At 43.4% G+C, this 18,408-nt stretch overlaps 1 protein-coding gene across 4 annotated transcripts in view; it reads right to left on the minus strand.

Moving 5' to 3' along the window:
* The window catches only part of ift81 (intraflagellar transport 81 homolog), a 225,098-nt gene that overhangs the window by 65,303 nt on the left and 141,387 nt on the right, over window positions 1–18,408 (minus strand). For all 4 annotated transcript variants that reach the window (XM_072495120.1, XM_072495113.1, XM_072495115.1 and 1 more), the window contains exons 12-13: window positions 13,233–13,382; window positions 11,152–11,280 (exon numbers count right to left, since the gene is read on the minus strand). In XM_072495120.1, the coding sequence (XP_072351221.1) occupies window positions 11,152–11,280; window positions 13,233–13,382 (279 nt within the window). The remainder of the gene's footprint in view (window positions 1–11,151; window positions 11,281–13,232; window positions 13,383–18,408) is intronic.

Genomic DNA, 18,408 nt, shown 5'->3' on the forward strand with positions numbered 1-18,408 from the left:
ACACTGTAGGATGAAAATGGAAATTGTTGTGTTCATTCCCAGTATTGACATTCTTCATCTTGCCAAACATAACAAGTTGAATTTTTAAAATAGCATCTGGCATTGATGAAGTGAATGAAAAGACCAAGAAATCTCCTATGGCTGCTGTTGTCCACTTCCTTGTGGTCAGATTCAGATTCCTGTTTTCAATTATATGAAAGCAGGTTGCTCTTCTCTTGGTACTCTTAGTTACATATAGGCACCAGCAATCACAAAAGGGAAGAAAAGTACCGTTAAAAGGAAATATTAAATTTTTAAAAACCATTTTAATTGGTCATGGCATTAGATTTAAAGGGCACATACTTCTAAGAAAGAAATATAACAGTAATGTGAGATTTTAATTTATGCTTACAAATGTACAAAACAACCACTCCTCTATATCGTGAATGTACGTGGAAATCTAATTAGTTTGGAGTTCAACTGCATGGCCTCAACAGTATTTTTTTTCTTTTGTTAGGTATGAATTAAATGTTCAATTTTCAAGTAACAAACTAGTTCTCTAATTGAGTGACAGCAATGGAGCTGCAAGGGAAATACATGCCATCTCTCCTTTAAATCAAAAAGCAATACATCATTACCGGACTACATTTTCATGAAGTTGTTACTATGAGTATGTTAGGTTTAGAGAATTATATACACTGAATTGACTGTTGCAGCTTAACCTAGCTGAACTGTTCTACATAATAGTAATTGTGGCATTTTTCTTACTCAGCTTTATTGACTAAGTTCCTCGAAATTTAAGTGTTAAAGTTTCCTTCTTTATTTTAAATGATTACTTTGCTGTAAACGGTAGGGCTAAATTATTGAAAAATGGGCAATTGAATTCAACAATACTGCTGGAGTAAGGTGGCTATGAAAATTATCCTTGTGATTATTGTCAAGAAAATTGACAAGAAAAATATGTATATAAAATTAAGTTTGCACATCATCCTCTGATAATTCAAAACTCAGATGCCATACATAGCTACTCTACAGGATTGTGAAGACGGCAAAAAATTCATTCCACTTGTTTGCTCCAGGATTTAATGATCACCCCTTAGAGATAGAAGTGATATCACACAATCTGTTCACTTGCTACCACATAGATCAGTCTGATATAAACTTGTTAATTTTTAACTACCCAAGTTCTTGCATGGTATTTTGATGCAACATATGTAACCTTTCAGATTGAGATCAGGCAAGTGCAGTTTTTCGATGCTCAACCCAAAACCAATGCAAGTCAAACTCAGCCCTTTCACCGAATTCTACTCAACATTAATTTCACTGTAACAGAGTTGAGAAGCTGACATCCACCGCGAGGTGAAGGCTAAAACATCTGCCCCTGCCCCCGACTGAAGCATTGGCCGGTCCAACACCCTGAAAATGGCCTCTAGGGGATCAGGCTCTAATTCCATTTGTAAGGTCACCGACACGGTGCTGAAGAAGGAGCCCCAGACGTTTGTCAGCTTAGGACTTGTCCAGAATATATGTACATGATTCGCTGGGTCCCTCCCACACCACTCGCACTTTTCCTCTACCCCCTAAAACAACCGACTCATCCTGGCCCATGTTAAGTGTGCCCGATGAACCACTTTTAACAGTATAAGCACAAGCCTCGCACAGGATGACGTGGCGTTCACCCACAGTAGGGCTTCATACCACACCCCCTCCTCCACCTCCTCTCCCAACTCTTCCTCCCATTTGACCTTAAACTTCCCCCCGGGGCACAACCTCCTCCACCAGAATCCTCTGTAAATTTCTGAAGTACTCCCCTCTTCCACCCCCACCAACGACAGGACCCTCTCCAACAACGATATTGACTGCATAACTGGAAAGGTCGGAAAAACCATCTTAGCAAAATCCGTAACCTGCAAGTATCTAAATGTTTTGGACTGCGCAAAACCATCCTTCTCCGCTAGCTCCTCCAAACTTGCAAACCGCCCCTCCAGGAATAAATTGGCCATTACCACCACCCCTTTATCCTCCTAACCTCTAAACCTGGTGTCCAATCTTGCAGGCTCGAACAGGTGGTTATCCCGAAGAGTTTCATGTTGTTACATTGAGAAATTGCATAATACAAAAAACTTGATCCTGAGCCACTGGCCTGCAGCTTATAAAGGTGTGTTCACAATAACAATAATTTATATTTAACATACAATGTGTTTTTTAATATTCAGTTTATTGGCCAAATTTGCTTTATTTCATGTCTACTGTTAAGCAGTTGATGTTTTCCACTTCCTGAAAGTATTATAATGAAAATTCAAATATATTCACAGATATTACTGGAAAAGGTAAATCAAATTCCTTAGCACTCACCCCTTATTGTCACAAACAAAATGTTCAGTTAGGTGCTAAAGATCACCATTGGTAAAATTGCTTACAGCATGCAATGGAACTGGTTTTATACATGTTCTTCTATATGTGCACAGTAACCTTTATTTTTATATGACTTATTATTCAAGTGTGAATTAGACTATAGGTGTTTAAAATTTTAAAAAGCTATTTTAGTCAGATTTCACAGTATCTTCATTGAAGCCTACTTGTGACAATAAGCGATTATTATTATGATTTTGAAAATAACTCAAAAAGGAGATTTATCAACTTTGCATCTAAAGACCTCACTCACACCAAGAAAGGTTTATCATGAAGGAGAAAACAGAATATGTCTCCTCAAGGCACAGGGCATGATTTAACAGAAACATTTTGAAGTGTCATCTTGGGCGCGATTGGTGGGGTGTTCCGCGATGGCCATGTTGATGAGATCGCGGCCCGTATTTTACAGCACTTAGTGCAGAAAAAAAGCCTCTATGAACTCTTCGCCATTTCTGGCTGTTTCGCGGTCTGATTTGCCGGACACGGGAGACAGTGTCTCGCCGCTAACAAGAGGGAGCTGCTTTTAAACACTCACTCACCACGCACTCCCAGTGAACACACAAGCATGGCAGCGGCAGCTCTGCTCCCCGCTTTGGGGATGCCGACCTGGCCAGGCTTCTCAGCGGCGTCGATGTGAGACGGGGGCATCCTGTTCCCCCGAGGGGGTCAGAGGACCAACAGCAGGGTTAGCAGTGCTGATGGGAGGCAGTGGCAGCGGAGGTCAGTTTGGGCAGCATGGCAAGGAGGACCATCGCCCAATGTCGGAAGACCAATGACCTCCACCAAGCCGCAAGGGTAAGTTACCACCTCTCTCCTGGCATCAGTGCCCCTGCCACCCCTCAAATTCCCAGACCCGCCTCCTCACAAATCACTGGCTGACAACTCACACCCTCCCCACATCCGATCCTAGCACTTGTTCCTCAGAACCCACTGGCACCCACCAGCACAACCGCTTCATGTCCAGGTGCAATGCCCACATATGTTGCCTGCTATAGACCCCCCCCCCCGACCCATTAGACGTGCGGCTCACAATGCCCTCTCTTTCATCCCCCGGGGTGGGGGATGGGTTGATCGACACAGCCTTGGCCTATGAGAATCTGGTACGGATGAATCTGGTCCTCTGGGTGTGTTCGGACCTTGCCGCTGCCTGTCCTCCATCCTCCGGCTCCTCCTGCGCTTCTCCCTGGCCTGGTCCTCCAGTCCCTCAATGTTCGCCTCCTGGTCCTCCTCAGATGAGGCCATAGGTCCCTTCTTCTCCTTCTCCAGCATGTCGCCCCGCTGCAGTGCTAGGTTGTGAAAGGCACAGCAGACCACCACAAAGCGGAAGACCCTCTGGGGTGTGGGGGACTGCCACAGCTGTTCAGGCATCAATTTTGAGCATTCTGTTGCACCGCTTGGTGGCAGCATGGTCTCATTATATCGGGTCTCTGCCTCAGTCTCAGGCCTCCACACCAGCGTCATCACCCAGGAGCGCAGCGGGTACCCTTGGTCCCCCAGGAACCAACCCATCATCCTAGGATGGTCTTCAAAGATGCCGGAGATTTCCGAATGCCCCAGAATATAGCTATCATGCACGTTCCCTGAGAAGCGGACACTCACATGCATGACACAGCGGCAATCTGAACATTCAGGGAGTGGAATGCTTTTCTGTTAATAAAAGGCACATCTTGATGCCCCGGAACGCGCAAGGCAACATTGCCTGCCATCAATTCTCTCCTGGACCTGGGCATCCCGGCAATGGTGGAGAATCCTGCAGCCCGGGCATCTTGGTGGGCCTGGTCCAGCTCAAAGACAAGGTAGTTAGAAGCCCGGGCATCCATAACCTCCCAGGTGCAATTGAGGGCTCTAGCTTGTGAAATGCTGCACAGGTCCCCGCTCTAGCCCTGGAATGTGCCAGTTGCATAAAGGTTCAGGGCTGCGATGACCTTCACGGCCACAGACTGCATGTGTTCTCCTTCTCTTTATTGAGATGGAGTCTCCTGCAGCACATTGCTGACCGTCATCTCATCGAAAGACCATCGAAGCCTGCAGACTTGGACTGTTGCTGGTCTCCCCTTCTGGATTCCACCTCGGCCTGATGGGCTGCCGGGTCTTCAAGGTGTGCGGCGGCATCGGCATCCTGCACAGGGGTGCCGTCCCCAGCCTGCGTCATTGCTGCTGCCTTCTCCGGCTTCCACCAGCATTGCGATGGCAGCCGCTGCGGAACCTACATCACCATCCATTTTGTATCTGTAAGGAATTGGAGAAGGATATAGACTGACAATCAGTTTGGTCTTCTATTCTGGGACCCTCAAATCCCCAAATCCTCCCCCACCTTCTCTCAAGAGTTCTATCCACAAAGCCAGTTCTGCTAGAAAACCATGCTCTGCACACTCACCCGGCCACATCAGGAGCCCTGGACCCCAGACCCATGCCGAGACCATTAGGGAGATCATACTGATCCACACACTTGCCCTTTGGTCGCAAGAAGATCCCCAGTGCTGAAGACCTGCTCTTTAGTGTTCGATTGTTAGCAGCTGCCTCTATGGTGCTGACACTCCTAGAGTTCAGGCATCAAAGTTTGATTGAAATGCTATGCACTAATCATCCTCTGAGACATGGCACGTATGCCCTTGAGAAGTCATTTGAGAATTGAGGAGTATGTTAGCTCACAACTAACAAGACCAATTCTTCATTTGCAATATCCTTCAGCTATGAAGCTAGAGGCTGCTCACAGTCAAAGGGAGTTAAAGTGACTTTCAGCATAGAGCAGGGCCTGGACGTATTTGGTAGGACAGACAGGCTGCAGCTGTGGTTGCCCATTATGGGTCGCCACAGACGCAAATCCCCTCACCTGCCCCCCTCCCCCACCCCAGGGGCGACCCTCGACCTAGAATGCTTCAGCCCCTAACCAAGCCCAAGTCCCTAGGTCGTTCCCCCCTCCCTCCACCCTTTTAGCTACAAGCGGAAATTGGAAATGGCTACTCACCTCTTCACTTTCACTTCCCTTCAGTTGCTATTGCACCAGCTTCACGTTTTTAAAAAGGAATGCTAAACGACACCCCCGTGATTTCTCGCTGGGGAGTCGGTTAGTTCCAAGGAGGTTGCTGCATTTGACTTCAACTGCACTAATAAGATTGAAATGAATGTAAATAAGGGTTAGCGATATACTCGTCAGTTTTGGGTGAGATCAGAACTCACCATCTGGAGTGGGCCGGGTAAATTATAAACTGGTTTGCGCCCGGCGCAAATCTCGATTTTGGCCCTTCCCGCTATTTACCCGGCGTACCCAGGTCTGCGCCAGGAGCAACGTGGTGGTTAAATGGCGCCCACTGAAATAAAAACTGGAGTTTGGATCTTCCAGAAAATAAATAAAAGTTGCATTTATAAAGTCCTTAGGTTAACATATTTCAAAGTGCGTAACACAACAGATTTCTTTTGCACTATGATAGTTATAAAGTTAATGGTACTGTGGAACTTTTCTTTCCCATATCGTCAAATGGTCAATATTTTATTGCTCCTTCAAATCCTGCTTTTATCATAATTAGAACATCCAAAGGTGCTTAGAGTTACAGCTGATGATATATAATGTGCAGATATTTCTTAAATCTTTTTAATAAAAAATACTTTATTCAAAAATGATTTTCAGTATAGCAAAATAACAATACAGCAAACCTGTATACAATGTAAACTACAACCATCCGAACTCCAGTCCACTACCCCGCCCCCCCCTCCATTTCCCCCTCAGCCACCCATAAAGAAAACAAAACCATTACAAAAAGGCAACACCTCCACTAACAGCTGATGGTAACAGCTCACTGAAAAAGAGATAAAAGGCTGCCATCTCAAGTTGAACCCTTCCACCGACCCGCTCACTGTATTCTTGAATTTTCTGAAGGTGCAAAAATTCCATCAGGTTCCCCAACCAGGATGAGACCTCAGGTGGCACTGGGGACCTCCACCCAAGAAGATATCGCCTCCGGGCTATTAGCGAGGCAAAGACTAGTTCATCTGCCTTTGTCCCCGTCTGCAGCACCAGCGAGTCCAAAACTCCAACAGGCACGGCTCTGACTGAACACCCAAAATTCTCGACATAAGTGTGAAAAAAGGAGACCCAGATGCTAATAAGCTTGAGGCAAAACCAAAACATGTGTGTATGGTTCATTGGCCCCTTAGAGCACCATTCACACCCATCCTCCACCCCAGGGAAGAACCACTCATACACGCCCAGGTCAAGTGCAGCCTCTGCACCACCTTGAACTGGATCAGGCTTAATCTCGCACATGATGTGAAGTTGCCCCTTGAAGAGCCTCACTTCACACCCACAAAAAACAAACCCAGCTCACCCTCACATTTCCCCTTTACTTCTTCCAACGAAGCCTGCTCCGTTGACAACACCTGCCCATAAAGATCCAAAATCTTACCCTCCCCAAACTCAGCCAAGGACAGGACCCTGTCCAGGAGAGAGGGTGAAGCTCCTTATGTGGAAAGTGGAGAACCTGAAAGTACCGGAATACATTCACTCGCGGGAGCTGGAACTTCTCTAAAAACCTGCCTTCAAGAAACATGTCCCCAAACCTTTCCAATCCCTCCCTCTCCCATGCCCTGAATGAGAAATCCAAACCAGACAGCACAAACCTGTGGTTCCTGCAAATTGGAGCGAACAGTGACATGGAGCCCAGTTTAAGATGCTGCCTAAGCTGATTCCAAATCCGCAAAGTTGCTATCACCACTGGGTTTGAAGTGAATCTTGCAGGGCAAAACGGGAGTTGTGCAGTAACCAGGGCCCTCATTCAATCCTGTGCACAAACCCTCCATCCTTCCCCATAGAGTCCAGGTCCCTGAGCCACCTGAGCACTTGATCAATATTTTCCGCCCAATAGTAACATAACAGATTAGGTTGTGCCAACCCCAACTGCCCATCCCTCTGCAGAAATGTCCGATGCACCTTTGGGGTCTTACCAACCCCAAAAAAGGTAGATACTAATTTATTGACCCAGCAAAAGAAAGTTTTGGGAAGAAAGACTCAGACACCGGAACAAAAACAGAAACCCAGGGAGAATAATTCACCTTCACTGTCTGTACCTTTTCTGCAAAGTCAGAGGAAGGTCAAAAGGAGGGAGTCCCACCTTTTCAAGTCGGCCGTCGCCCCATCCAATAGGCTAGCAAAGTTAAGTTTATGGAACGAGTCCCAATTTTGGGCCACCCGGATTGCCAGATAATGGAAGCTAGTCCTGGCTGGGCGTAACGATAATCTCCCCAGATCAAATCCCCTCCCCAGGGGATTCTTTGGAAAATATTCACTTCTTTTTTTTTTATTAGAAAATATTTTATTGAAGCCTTTGTAATTTTCACAGTTTAACACATTAACATTTCTTAAACAACCGCGCCGGGCCGCCACACACAAAACACCTAAAAGAACAAATAACAGAAAACAACTTCCCCTGTCCTATTCCTTAATTAGATATTGCCATGCCTCCTGTTCCCCCCCCCCCGCCCTGCCCCCCCTCGCCCTGCCCCCCCCTGCCCCCGCCCCGCCCCCCCCCGCCCCAACTGCTAACGTTCAATTTTCCTTGAAGAAATCAATGAACTGTTGCCATCTCTGGCCGAACCCCTGAATTGATCCTCTCAAGGGGAACTTGATTTTTTCCAGACTGAGAAACCCTGCCATATCACTGACCCACACTCCTGCCTTTGGGGGCTCAGAGTCCCTCCGTCCCAGCAAAATCCATCTCTGGAACACCAAGGAGGAGAAGACCAGGACATCGGCCTCCCCCTACAAATATTGCCAGTTCTGGACTCGGAGTTACCCTCCCTTCCAGGACTCCTGACATAACGTCCGCGAATCCCTGCCAGAATCCCCTCAATTTCAGACATGCCCAAAACATATGTACGTGGGCAGCACGGTGATACAAGTGGATGGCACTGTGGCTTCACAGCGCCTGGGTCCCAGGTTAGATTCCCCGCTGGGTCACTGTCTGTGCGGAGTCTGCACATTCTCCCAGTGTCTGCGTGGGTTTCCTCCGGGTGCTCCGGTTTCCTCCCACAGTCCAAAGATGTGCAGGTTAGGTGGATTGGCCATGATAAATTGTCCTTAGTGACCAAAAAGGTTTAGGAGGGATTATTGGGTTACAGGGATAGGGTGGAAGTGAGTGCTTAAGTGGGTCGGTGCAGACTCAATGGGCCGAATGGCCTCCTTCTGCACTGTGTGTTCTATGGTTCGCCGGGCTACCCCCACACCACCCACATCTGTCCTCCACCTCCTCAAAGAACCTGCTCATCCGGGCTGCCATCATGTGGGCCCTGTAGACCACCTTGAACTGGATCAAGCTAAGTCCGGGACACAACGAGGGTGAACTGACTATCTTCCAAGGCTTTTTCCCACAGTTCAATTTCCAGCTCCTTTCCCACTCCATCAACTCCTTGTATATCTCCAAAACCCTCCCCTCTCCAACCCCTGTTTTTGACATCACCTTGTCCTGTAGTCCGCTCAGGGGGAGGCGAGGAAAGCTTGAAACCTGCCTCCGTACAAAGTCCCACACCTGAAGGTACCGAAACCCATTCCCACTCGGCAACTCAAACTCCTCCTCAAACTCCTCCTCTAGTGCCTCCAAGGTCGGAAAGCCCTCCTGGATGAATAGGTCCCCAAATCTCTCAATCCATGCTCGCTGCCATCTCTTAAAGCCCCCATCCAGTCCCCCGGGGGCAAACCGGTGGTTGTCACAAATCGGTGACCACTATGATGCCCCCTCCAATCTCATGTGCTGCCTCCATTGGCCCACACACTTAGAGCTGCAACCACCACAGGGCTTGTACCGAGCCGGCTAGAACGGCAGAGTAAAGCCTCCAAACTCGTACCCTTGCAGGATGCCGCTTCCACTCGCTCCCAAACCACCCCCTCCCCCACTACCCACTTTCTGAACATCGATATGTTGGCCACCCAGTAATAGTTAATAAAGTCCCCTCTCCACGACCCCGTTCCAGAATAAAGCTCGGGAGGGCCAAGCCCCCTTCTCCAGGAAAATATTCACTTCTAACCAGATTCAACTTGTACCCAGAGAAGGAACCAAACATTCTGATCGGTTTCATTATCTCCTCCACATTGGACAGTGGATTTGTGATATATAGTAGCAAATCATCTGCATATAAGGACACTCTATGCTTCTCTCTCCCCCCCCCCCCCCCCCCCCCCCCCCCACGCGCTCTATCCACCTCCATTTGGTGGACAATCTCAATGCAATGGCCAGGGGCTCAATTGCTGAGGCAAACAAAAGCAGGGATAGTGAACACCTCTGCTTTGTACCTCTATTCACCAAGCTCGCACACCCGTGGTGGGGGCCGTGATATAAATTTTGGCCCAAATGCAAATGTTCCAGGAATTCAAAAAGGTACCTCCACTCAACCCTATCAAACGCTTTCTCCACATCCATCGAAATAATCACCTCTGTTGTGTTAATGAGGGCAACACGACAACATTTAACAATCTCAGAATGTTGGCCGACAACTGCCGACCCTTACCAAAACCAGTCTGCTCCAAAATTACCTCGCCAAAAACATAAAACAAAGAAATAGGTCAATACGACCGACATTCCTTGGGATCCTTGTCCTCTTCAGGATCAAGGAAAGCGATGCCTGCGCCAACATGACCAGCAACACCCCTGGGACGTGGAATTATTAAAATAGATCCAGCAGAAGTGGGACCAAATGGCCGGCAAACTTGGTAAAATTCGATAAAGTATTCATCCAGACCTGGCGCTTTGCCCGTCTGCAAATCCCTCCTGGTATTACCTCCATGGTAACCTAATGTCATGACCTCCTCCAGGCCTATCAATGTCTCCAATTCCTGCCTTCTCTCCTGCTCCACCTCCGGAAAGGCCAACCCATCCAAAAACTGCATCATTGATGATCTCGCCAATGGGAGCTCTGACTTATACAGCTCTAATGCCTCATTAACTTTCTCTGCAGCGGAAACCAACCTGCCGCCCAAATCCCTGATCTGCACTATCTGCCGGGAGGCAGCCTGCCGTCTCAGCTGGTATGCTAACAGACGACTGGCCTTAGATCCATACTTATAAAAGGTCCCCCCGAGCGTCACAGCTGATCCGTTGCCTGTTGACAACAACTCAAATTACATCTGCAGTTCCTTTCTGCTTGCTAATAACTCCGGTGTCGGGGCAATCGAGTATTGGCGGTCAACCTCGAGAATGGAATCCACCAAACTCTACCTCTCCGCCCTTCCAGACATTTTTGTTAAGGTCAGTATGAAGTAATTATAATTAATAATTTCTGAGAAAGATGAAAACAATGTCACAATTGATTAAGGGGATTATTAGAATTCATTTAATGCTTTGCAGAGAGATTAGAAGTATAGAAGGATTTGGATTTTAATGAGAAAATGCGACAGAAATGCAACATGTCTCAGTTTAGAGTGCAGTCTGGACAAAAAGAAAGCATTTTCATCCACTAATATGTTGAACTGGAGGAAAGAAATACTATGTAAATTAAAAAGTGTTATTGGGGAAAGATTGACTGGCAATTTTTCTTTATGCAAACTAATTTGTAAAAACAATTTTGATTAGATGACTAAATTATTGGGAGGGTAGAGAAATTATGCAGTTAATTGATTTACTAGGTTAACAACTAGCAATATATTATTTACTGCTTACAAGTGGAAAAAGGAATACTTTACCATAATTTTAATAAAGCTTAATTTCAGTTGTAACACAACTGTAAATGTGCAACTACTGAATGAAGTTTAGGTTTCATAAAAAGATGGCTCACCATTTCAGACATCTCATCAAGTGTTCGCCCTTTCACTTCATCCAACTCGCTCTTCAATGCAGATACTCTCTCCAGCTCCTCCTGAGTGTCACTGAAGCCAGTAATACCATGCTTTGCTTCGACCGCTTGCTGAAAACAAACAGTTTGACAAAATTATGAAAAGACTAGATATATAAGGAACTCAGTTAGCCATTTATATCATAAACGGTCATCAGTTCAAGCTCAGGAGCTTGTACATTTATTGATAGGGTGTTGAAAATTCCAAGAATTTGGGTTGGCACATCTAAATTTAATCATTTTCTTCTATTCAAGTAGAAACGTAATAGCCTCTATTCATTCATGAGTAGCCATGGCATATACCATGAAAAGACTGTTTTAAATACTTTAAACTCCATCTTGGAGATAGCCTGTTGTGTATGTGCGAGAGATTAGTTCTGATTACTACATTTGGTCCACATCTGCATTCAGCTTCACCTTGTAGGATGTCTTTACTAAGCCTGATAAACCAGAAAATGTAGTCAGGGGAAATAGCTGACAGGAAAAATGTCCTCTTTTCTGCCAACTGGTTGAAAAAGCAGCAATGGAAGACAAAACAATGTCGGAAAACATGACATATGTTAATAAACATGACATATGTTAATAATGAGAAATAAGTTAATACGGTTAATGGTAAAATTGGATTTGGAAGCAGAATGTCCGTACCAGCCTCCCCGAACAGGCGCCGGAATGTGGCAACTAGGGGCTTTTCACAGTAACTTCATTTGAAGCCTACTTGTGACAATAAGCGATTTTCAGTCATTTCATTTCATTCATTCATATATGAATTAGGCCAGTATGCACATTCCATTTTCCTGGAACTTTTGCCAATTTCTTAGCTGAAAACAGGCAAAACTGTATCACAATTCCGTTCCCTTTCCACCCTGATCAAGCTAATAGCAATCATGAATGGCAGCATCAATAACTTGCATTTATAATATACCTTTAATGTAGTAAAGCATTCCCAGGTGGTTTCCGGGAGTGATTAATGAACAAAATTTGACCCCTAGCTAAGTAAAGCTGTATGCGATCATGTGACCAAAAGAGGCTGGTTTTAAGAAGTATCTTAAAGAAGGAGAGCAGGGTAGAGTGTAGGACAGGTTTAGGAAGGGATTTCTAGAGTTAAGGGGCAAGGCAGCTAAAGGCACATCTCCTAATGTTGGAACAAAGGAAATGGGAGATACACAAGAAACTACATTTTGAGAAGTGCAGAAGTGTTTGAGAGTGCAGCATTAGAGGAGGATACAGAAGTAGGGAGGGATGAAAATGAGGATGAGAATTTTAAAATCAATGTGTTGCTGGATTAGGAGTCAATATAGGATAGTGATTAAGGGGTGTTAGATGAATGGGATTTGGTGAGAGTTAGGATATCAGCAGCAGATTTTTGGGCAAGTTCAAATTGATAGATTACTTTTACTTTGAGGAGTTACTGAGTCTGCCTGTTTTAATTAACAAAGATTATAACTAACTAGGGCTGTTTCAGTTATCAAGTAAATTCCAATATTTCATTAGCAAGTGACGTCTAACCCTGGGTTAAGTTCTGCATTCAAAGACTGGAGTTATAAAGACAAAGCTTTGCTGCTGTCATTAGATGATTCTATCCTGAATGTCGAGCTGTATTTATTCTACTTTCTCGAGGTGATTTTAAAAACAGTTTTTTTCAACACTACTGGTATTTCTTGTTAAATCAGTAAAAAGACAGAAATAGATTGAAGCCATGCGTTAAATTTAAAAATGGGCACAGCATTATGCTATAAATTCAAATACCTGTATCATCAAAATGAAGTAAATATGGGTAAATATATATACTCAGTTATCTGAAAAAAATTCTACATGGCTGAAGATAAAAACTGTAAATACCAGCTGATAACAATTCATGCAATTCTAGGTAATCATTACAGTGTCAATTAAAGGGATAGGAGCTTGTAGAGTCGACAGATATAGTTTCAAGGAAAGTTGTGTCATTTCACATTTTTTATTGTTTGTGTCTTAGAATGGTCTCAAGTTGGACAGCAAGTATATTGAAAGCCAGGTTTGCATATTACCAGCTGTTGCTGTATGGCTTCATGCCGCTGTTTTAGAATTTCTTCTGTTCTTTGCAGCACACCATACTCTGTTCTTAGCTCTGCTAGTTCTTGACGTTTCTTCTTATAAACTGTGCTCTTACTACGAAGCTTGCTGACATAACGTTTGAACTAGAAATAATGGAAATTAAAGAGAAAGAAGTTAATATGGTTAATGGTAAAATTGGATTTGGAAGCCGAATGTCCAAAGCACAACAAATAATAAAATCATAGATGTTAGTCATTTCAGAACTGACACCAGTTTCTAGAGGACAAAAGACAGACTGGCACTGCTAAACCCGCAAGATCGTTTAAACAACAGGGCATATTCTATTAAAAAAAGTCTTGCGCAGGGAGCCAAAAATAGTCTAGTCACTGTTGCGCAATATGATCAAATCTCGAGCTGCACCTCATCAATCTCATTGATGTCTTGTAAACACCATTAATTTGGGAATTGAAATGTTCAAACATTTTAATTCAATAACTCACATGCAAGTACATGGCTTTCAGGCTTTATAAATGTACATGATATTTTATAACCGAGTTGATTGTTTGAGTAAAGTCAGCAAAATAAACTACGATATTCTACAATTCTGTTCGTTGTTTGAATTTATCCTTGTTCAATTTTATACTCTGTACTCATTTGCATGTAAATATTGTTATGGGCCAGGGTTTAGAGAACCCCAAAGTGTATAATGGAGTTCACCTGACCCACAACATTTAATAGATTGTGGTATGGGGAGCACACGGCCCACTCTACAGGTGTGGTACAGCAGAAATGGAAAAGTAATTTTTAAAGCAAAACAATGTTTATTCTATGAACTCAAGTTAACCTTTTTAAAAAACAAACCGTGAACATCTTAGCAACCATTAATTCAAATACAACCCCCAAAGAGTACAACACTAAGTAATCCTTTAAGCTTTCCTTTTAACATCCATGAGACTTAAAACACCTTTTACCAGAAGCACATCAGGTTAAAGTCACTACTGTTATTAGTTTTAAATCACCAGGATCGATTTACAGTCTTTAGATTACAGAGAGATTCATACACCTTCTGGCTGTGACTGCAGCTACCCACCTCTGAAAACAAAACTAAAACACACCCTGCAGCAAACAGCCTAAAACAAAACGAAAAAGCCGACAGACAGCCCAGCTCCACCCCCTCTCTGACATCACCGCAGTAATAAACACCCATTTTTTAAAGGTACCCTCACGTGACACCTCCCCCTAAGAAAAAAAAAACCATCAACTTTAAGATGGTTTCATTTTTCACCTTTTCACTATCCTTTAACAAATGCATACAGTAAATATACTTTTTCGTTTCAACAAACAACACACGCAAACAGGTATAATAATATAGTCCATTTTTTTTCTTCCTCCTCCAACTGGAATCCTTCTCGATTGACAGTCTCTTTGAACAAAAAGGTCCTTGCACGATCCGTCCATTTCTCTACGCCTCGGCACTTCTCTTTAAAGTCAGATACTTTAGTTCAATCCGATCACAGAGTCCCTTGTAATTCTCCAACACATGAGCATTGGTTATCACAGCTTTCAGGTTGTTAAATGTCTATTGAAACTCTGCTGTCCACTGAAAATGTTGACGTTTCTTCAGCAAGTCCATTAGTGGAGCAAACGCGCTACAAAGCTTTTGCACAAATGTTCGATCAAATCCACTCATGCCAAGAAATCACATCATTTCCCTTTGTCTTGAAAACTCCTCAATAACTGTTGGTTTCCCATCCCGTGTGGCCATTCGACCCTGTCCGATTGCATGGCCAAGGAAAGTGACTTGGGCTTTTCCAAATTCACTTTTGGCTAGGTTTATCACCAAACCCGCCCACTGAAGTCAATCGAATAACTCCATCAGCTGTTTTAAATGTTCTTTCCATGTCTGGCTGAAAATTACCAGATCGTCGATGTATACCGCACAATTGGGTAATCCTGAAACAACTTTGTTAGTTAACTGTTGAAATGTGGCTGGGGCGTTTTTCATGCCAAATCGCATAACTTTGAATTGGTATATACCATCTGGAGTCACAAAAGCGGAAATCTCCTTCGCCCTTTCGGATAAAGGTACCTGCCAGTAACCTTTAAGTAAATCCAATTTGGAAATAAAAGCCGATTGTCCCACTTTCTCAATGCAATCCTGCAAACGTGGGATAGGATAAGAGTCCGTTCTTGTAACTGCATTAACCTTTCTATAGTCCACACACAACCGTTGGGTACCATCTGGTTTTGGTACCATCACTATGTGTGAGCTCCACTGGCTGCAACCCACTTCAATTATGCCATTTTTAAGCATACTCTCAATCTCTTTGTTAACCTGTGCCAATTTTAAAGGGTTAAGTCTGTATGGATGTTGTTTGATTGAAACAGCATTTCCCACATCTACATCATGTGTAGCCATTTTAGTACTTCCCAATTTATCTCTACAAACTTGCCCAAGTGATATCAATAACTCTTTCAGGTCAGTTCGTTTTTCCTCTGGAAGGTAACTCAACAATTTATCCCAATTCTTAAGAACATCCTCGTTTTCCAATTTAATTTGAGGTATGGCAAATTCCAAGTAATTTGGATTTGGTTTGTCGCTTATCATTAAAACCTCCTCCTTTTTCTCGCTTTCCCTTTCAAAGTACCTTTTAAGCATATTCACAAGACACACTTGGTGAGTCTTCCTTCTATCTGGTGTTTTTACCACACAATGCACCTCACTTAATTTCCTTTCAATCTGATAAGGTCCACAAAACCTAGCTTTTAACAGTCACCTTCCACTGGTAACAACACCAAAATGTTATCTCCACTGGCAAAACTATGAACTTTGGATTTCTTGTCCGTGACCCGTTTCATCACATTTTGTGCAACTTTCAAATATTGTGTAGCCAATTTACCTGCTCTATTTAATCGATCCCTAAAATTTGACACGTAATCCAATAATGTAATTTCCGATTTCTCACTCACCAATTTTTTCTTAATCAATTTAAGTGGTTCTCTTACCTCATGACCAAAAATTAGTTCAAAGGGACTAAATTTGGTTGACTCATTAGGTACATCGCTAATTGCAAACAGTACGAATGGAATTCCTTTATCCCAATCCTCAGGAAAATCTTGACAATAAGCCCTCAACAATGTCTTTAATGACTGATGCCACCTTTCTAATGCTCCCTGTGATTCTGGATGGTACGCAGTTGATTTAAATTGTTTTATTCCAAAGCTATCCATAACTTCTTTGAATAACCGGAGGTAAAATTTGATCCTTGATCCGATTGTATTTCTGTGGGTAGTCCATATCTAGTAAAGAATTTAAATAACTCCTCCACAATCTTTTAAGCTGTAATATTATGTACTGGAATGGCCTCTGGAAACCTAGTAGACACATCCATTATAGTCAAAAGATATTGATTCCCACTTTTCGTTTTAGGAAGTGGTCCTATGCAATCAATTAGGACCCGTGTAAAAGGTTCCTCAAATGCTGGAATGGGTAGTAAGGGTGCTGGTTTTATCACTGCTCGAGGTTTCCCTATCACTTGACATGTGTGACACGATTGACAAGATTTAACTACATCTTTATGTAGTCCAGGCCAATAAAAATGTTTTTGGATTTTAGCTTGAGTTTTCCTTATTCCCAAATGACCTCCCACTGGCACCTCATGTGCAACTCGCAACACCTCCTTTCTATACCCTACCGGCAATACTACTTGATGAACTTCTGCCCACGTTTCATCCGCCTGCATATGTAAAGGTCTCCATTTTCTCATCAAGACATTACTTTTACGGTAATAACACTCTGGTATACACTCAGATTCCTCTTCCGTGTATGCTTTCTGATACATCCATTTTATTTCTCCATCTTTCTGTTGTAACTCTGCCAATTTTCCCGAACTAAAAATATCCACCTCATCCTCCACCTGTTCTTTTCCAACCATCTGATCAAAAATCGTTTCTGATAATTGCACTTCACCTTTATCTTCACTCTTTGATTTCTCCTCGACTTAACCTGTGACTTTGCGACCTTGTTACTACACAATCCGGAAAAATCCCAGGATATTCGTCCTTCAACACTTCAGTTGTCTGATTTTCCACTGGCTTATCAACCACAGTAGGCATCACTCCCACCTGCGAGCCAGCTATAGCATTACCCAAGATAAACTGTATTCCTGGACAAGATAGTTTCTCTATTACTCCTACTATCACTTCACCACTCTTCACTGGACTTTCCAACCTTACCTTATATAATTGAACACTACTCCTCTCACCCTGAATTCCACATATTATCTGGCAACATTCTTCCCAAACTACATAACTCATCTGTTACCATAAAAGATTGACTAGCTCCCGTATCTCTTAAAATTGGGACTTCTTTACCTGCTCCTCCTGACACACGAGTAAACTTTACCCACACAAGTAAATTCTTTAAAGAGAGGCACCTTCTTATCAATCACCTCGTGATCAGGCTGTACAATCTTTTGTCCCTCCTTCGCTTCACTTGGGCTTTCCTTTACCACTTTAACAAACCCCACTGTCTTATCCTGTCTTATCACATTAGCCATCCCAGTGCTTTTCTTCAACCACCAACACTGTGACTTTACATGGCCTGGTTTATTACAGTGAAAACATTTGAAACTTTTCATATTCTCTTCCACCCGCCTGGATTTCTTTTTTAATCTGAGGTACACTCTCCTTATTATCTCCCATCAGATCACCTTTACCACTTGAGTATTTCTCATGTCCCCAGTTTCTATCCCTCACAGGCTGAAACTGATGTCGGAAACCAAGCTTTGATTTATGAACTAATTCATAATCATCTGCCATTTCTGCTGCTAATCTCGCAGTTTTAACCCTCTGCTCTTCCACATGAATTCTCACTACATCAGGAATTGAATTTTTAAACTCCTCCAAAAGTACAATTTCTCGGAGAGCTTCATATGTTTGGTCTATTTTCAAAGCCGTTATCCACCTATCAAAATTACTCTGTTTGATCCTTTCAAACTCCATGTATGTTTGACCAAATTCTTTCCTTAAAAATTTCTAAACCTTTGTCTGTAGGCTTCAGGCACTAGTTCATATGCACCCAAGATGGATTTTTTTCACCTCCTCATACGTCCCAGATACCTCCTCCGGTAGTGATGCAAACACCTCACTAGCCCTACCTATCAGCTA

Source organism: Scyliorhinus torazame, chromosome 1, assembly GCF_047496885.1.
Source record: "Scyliorhinus torazame isolate Kashiwa2021f chromosome 1, sScyTor2.1, whole genome shotgun sequence".
Lineage (NCBI taxonomy): Eukaryota > Metazoa > Chordata > Chondrichthyes > Carcharhiniformes > Scyliorhinidae > Scyliorhinus > Scyliorhinus torazame.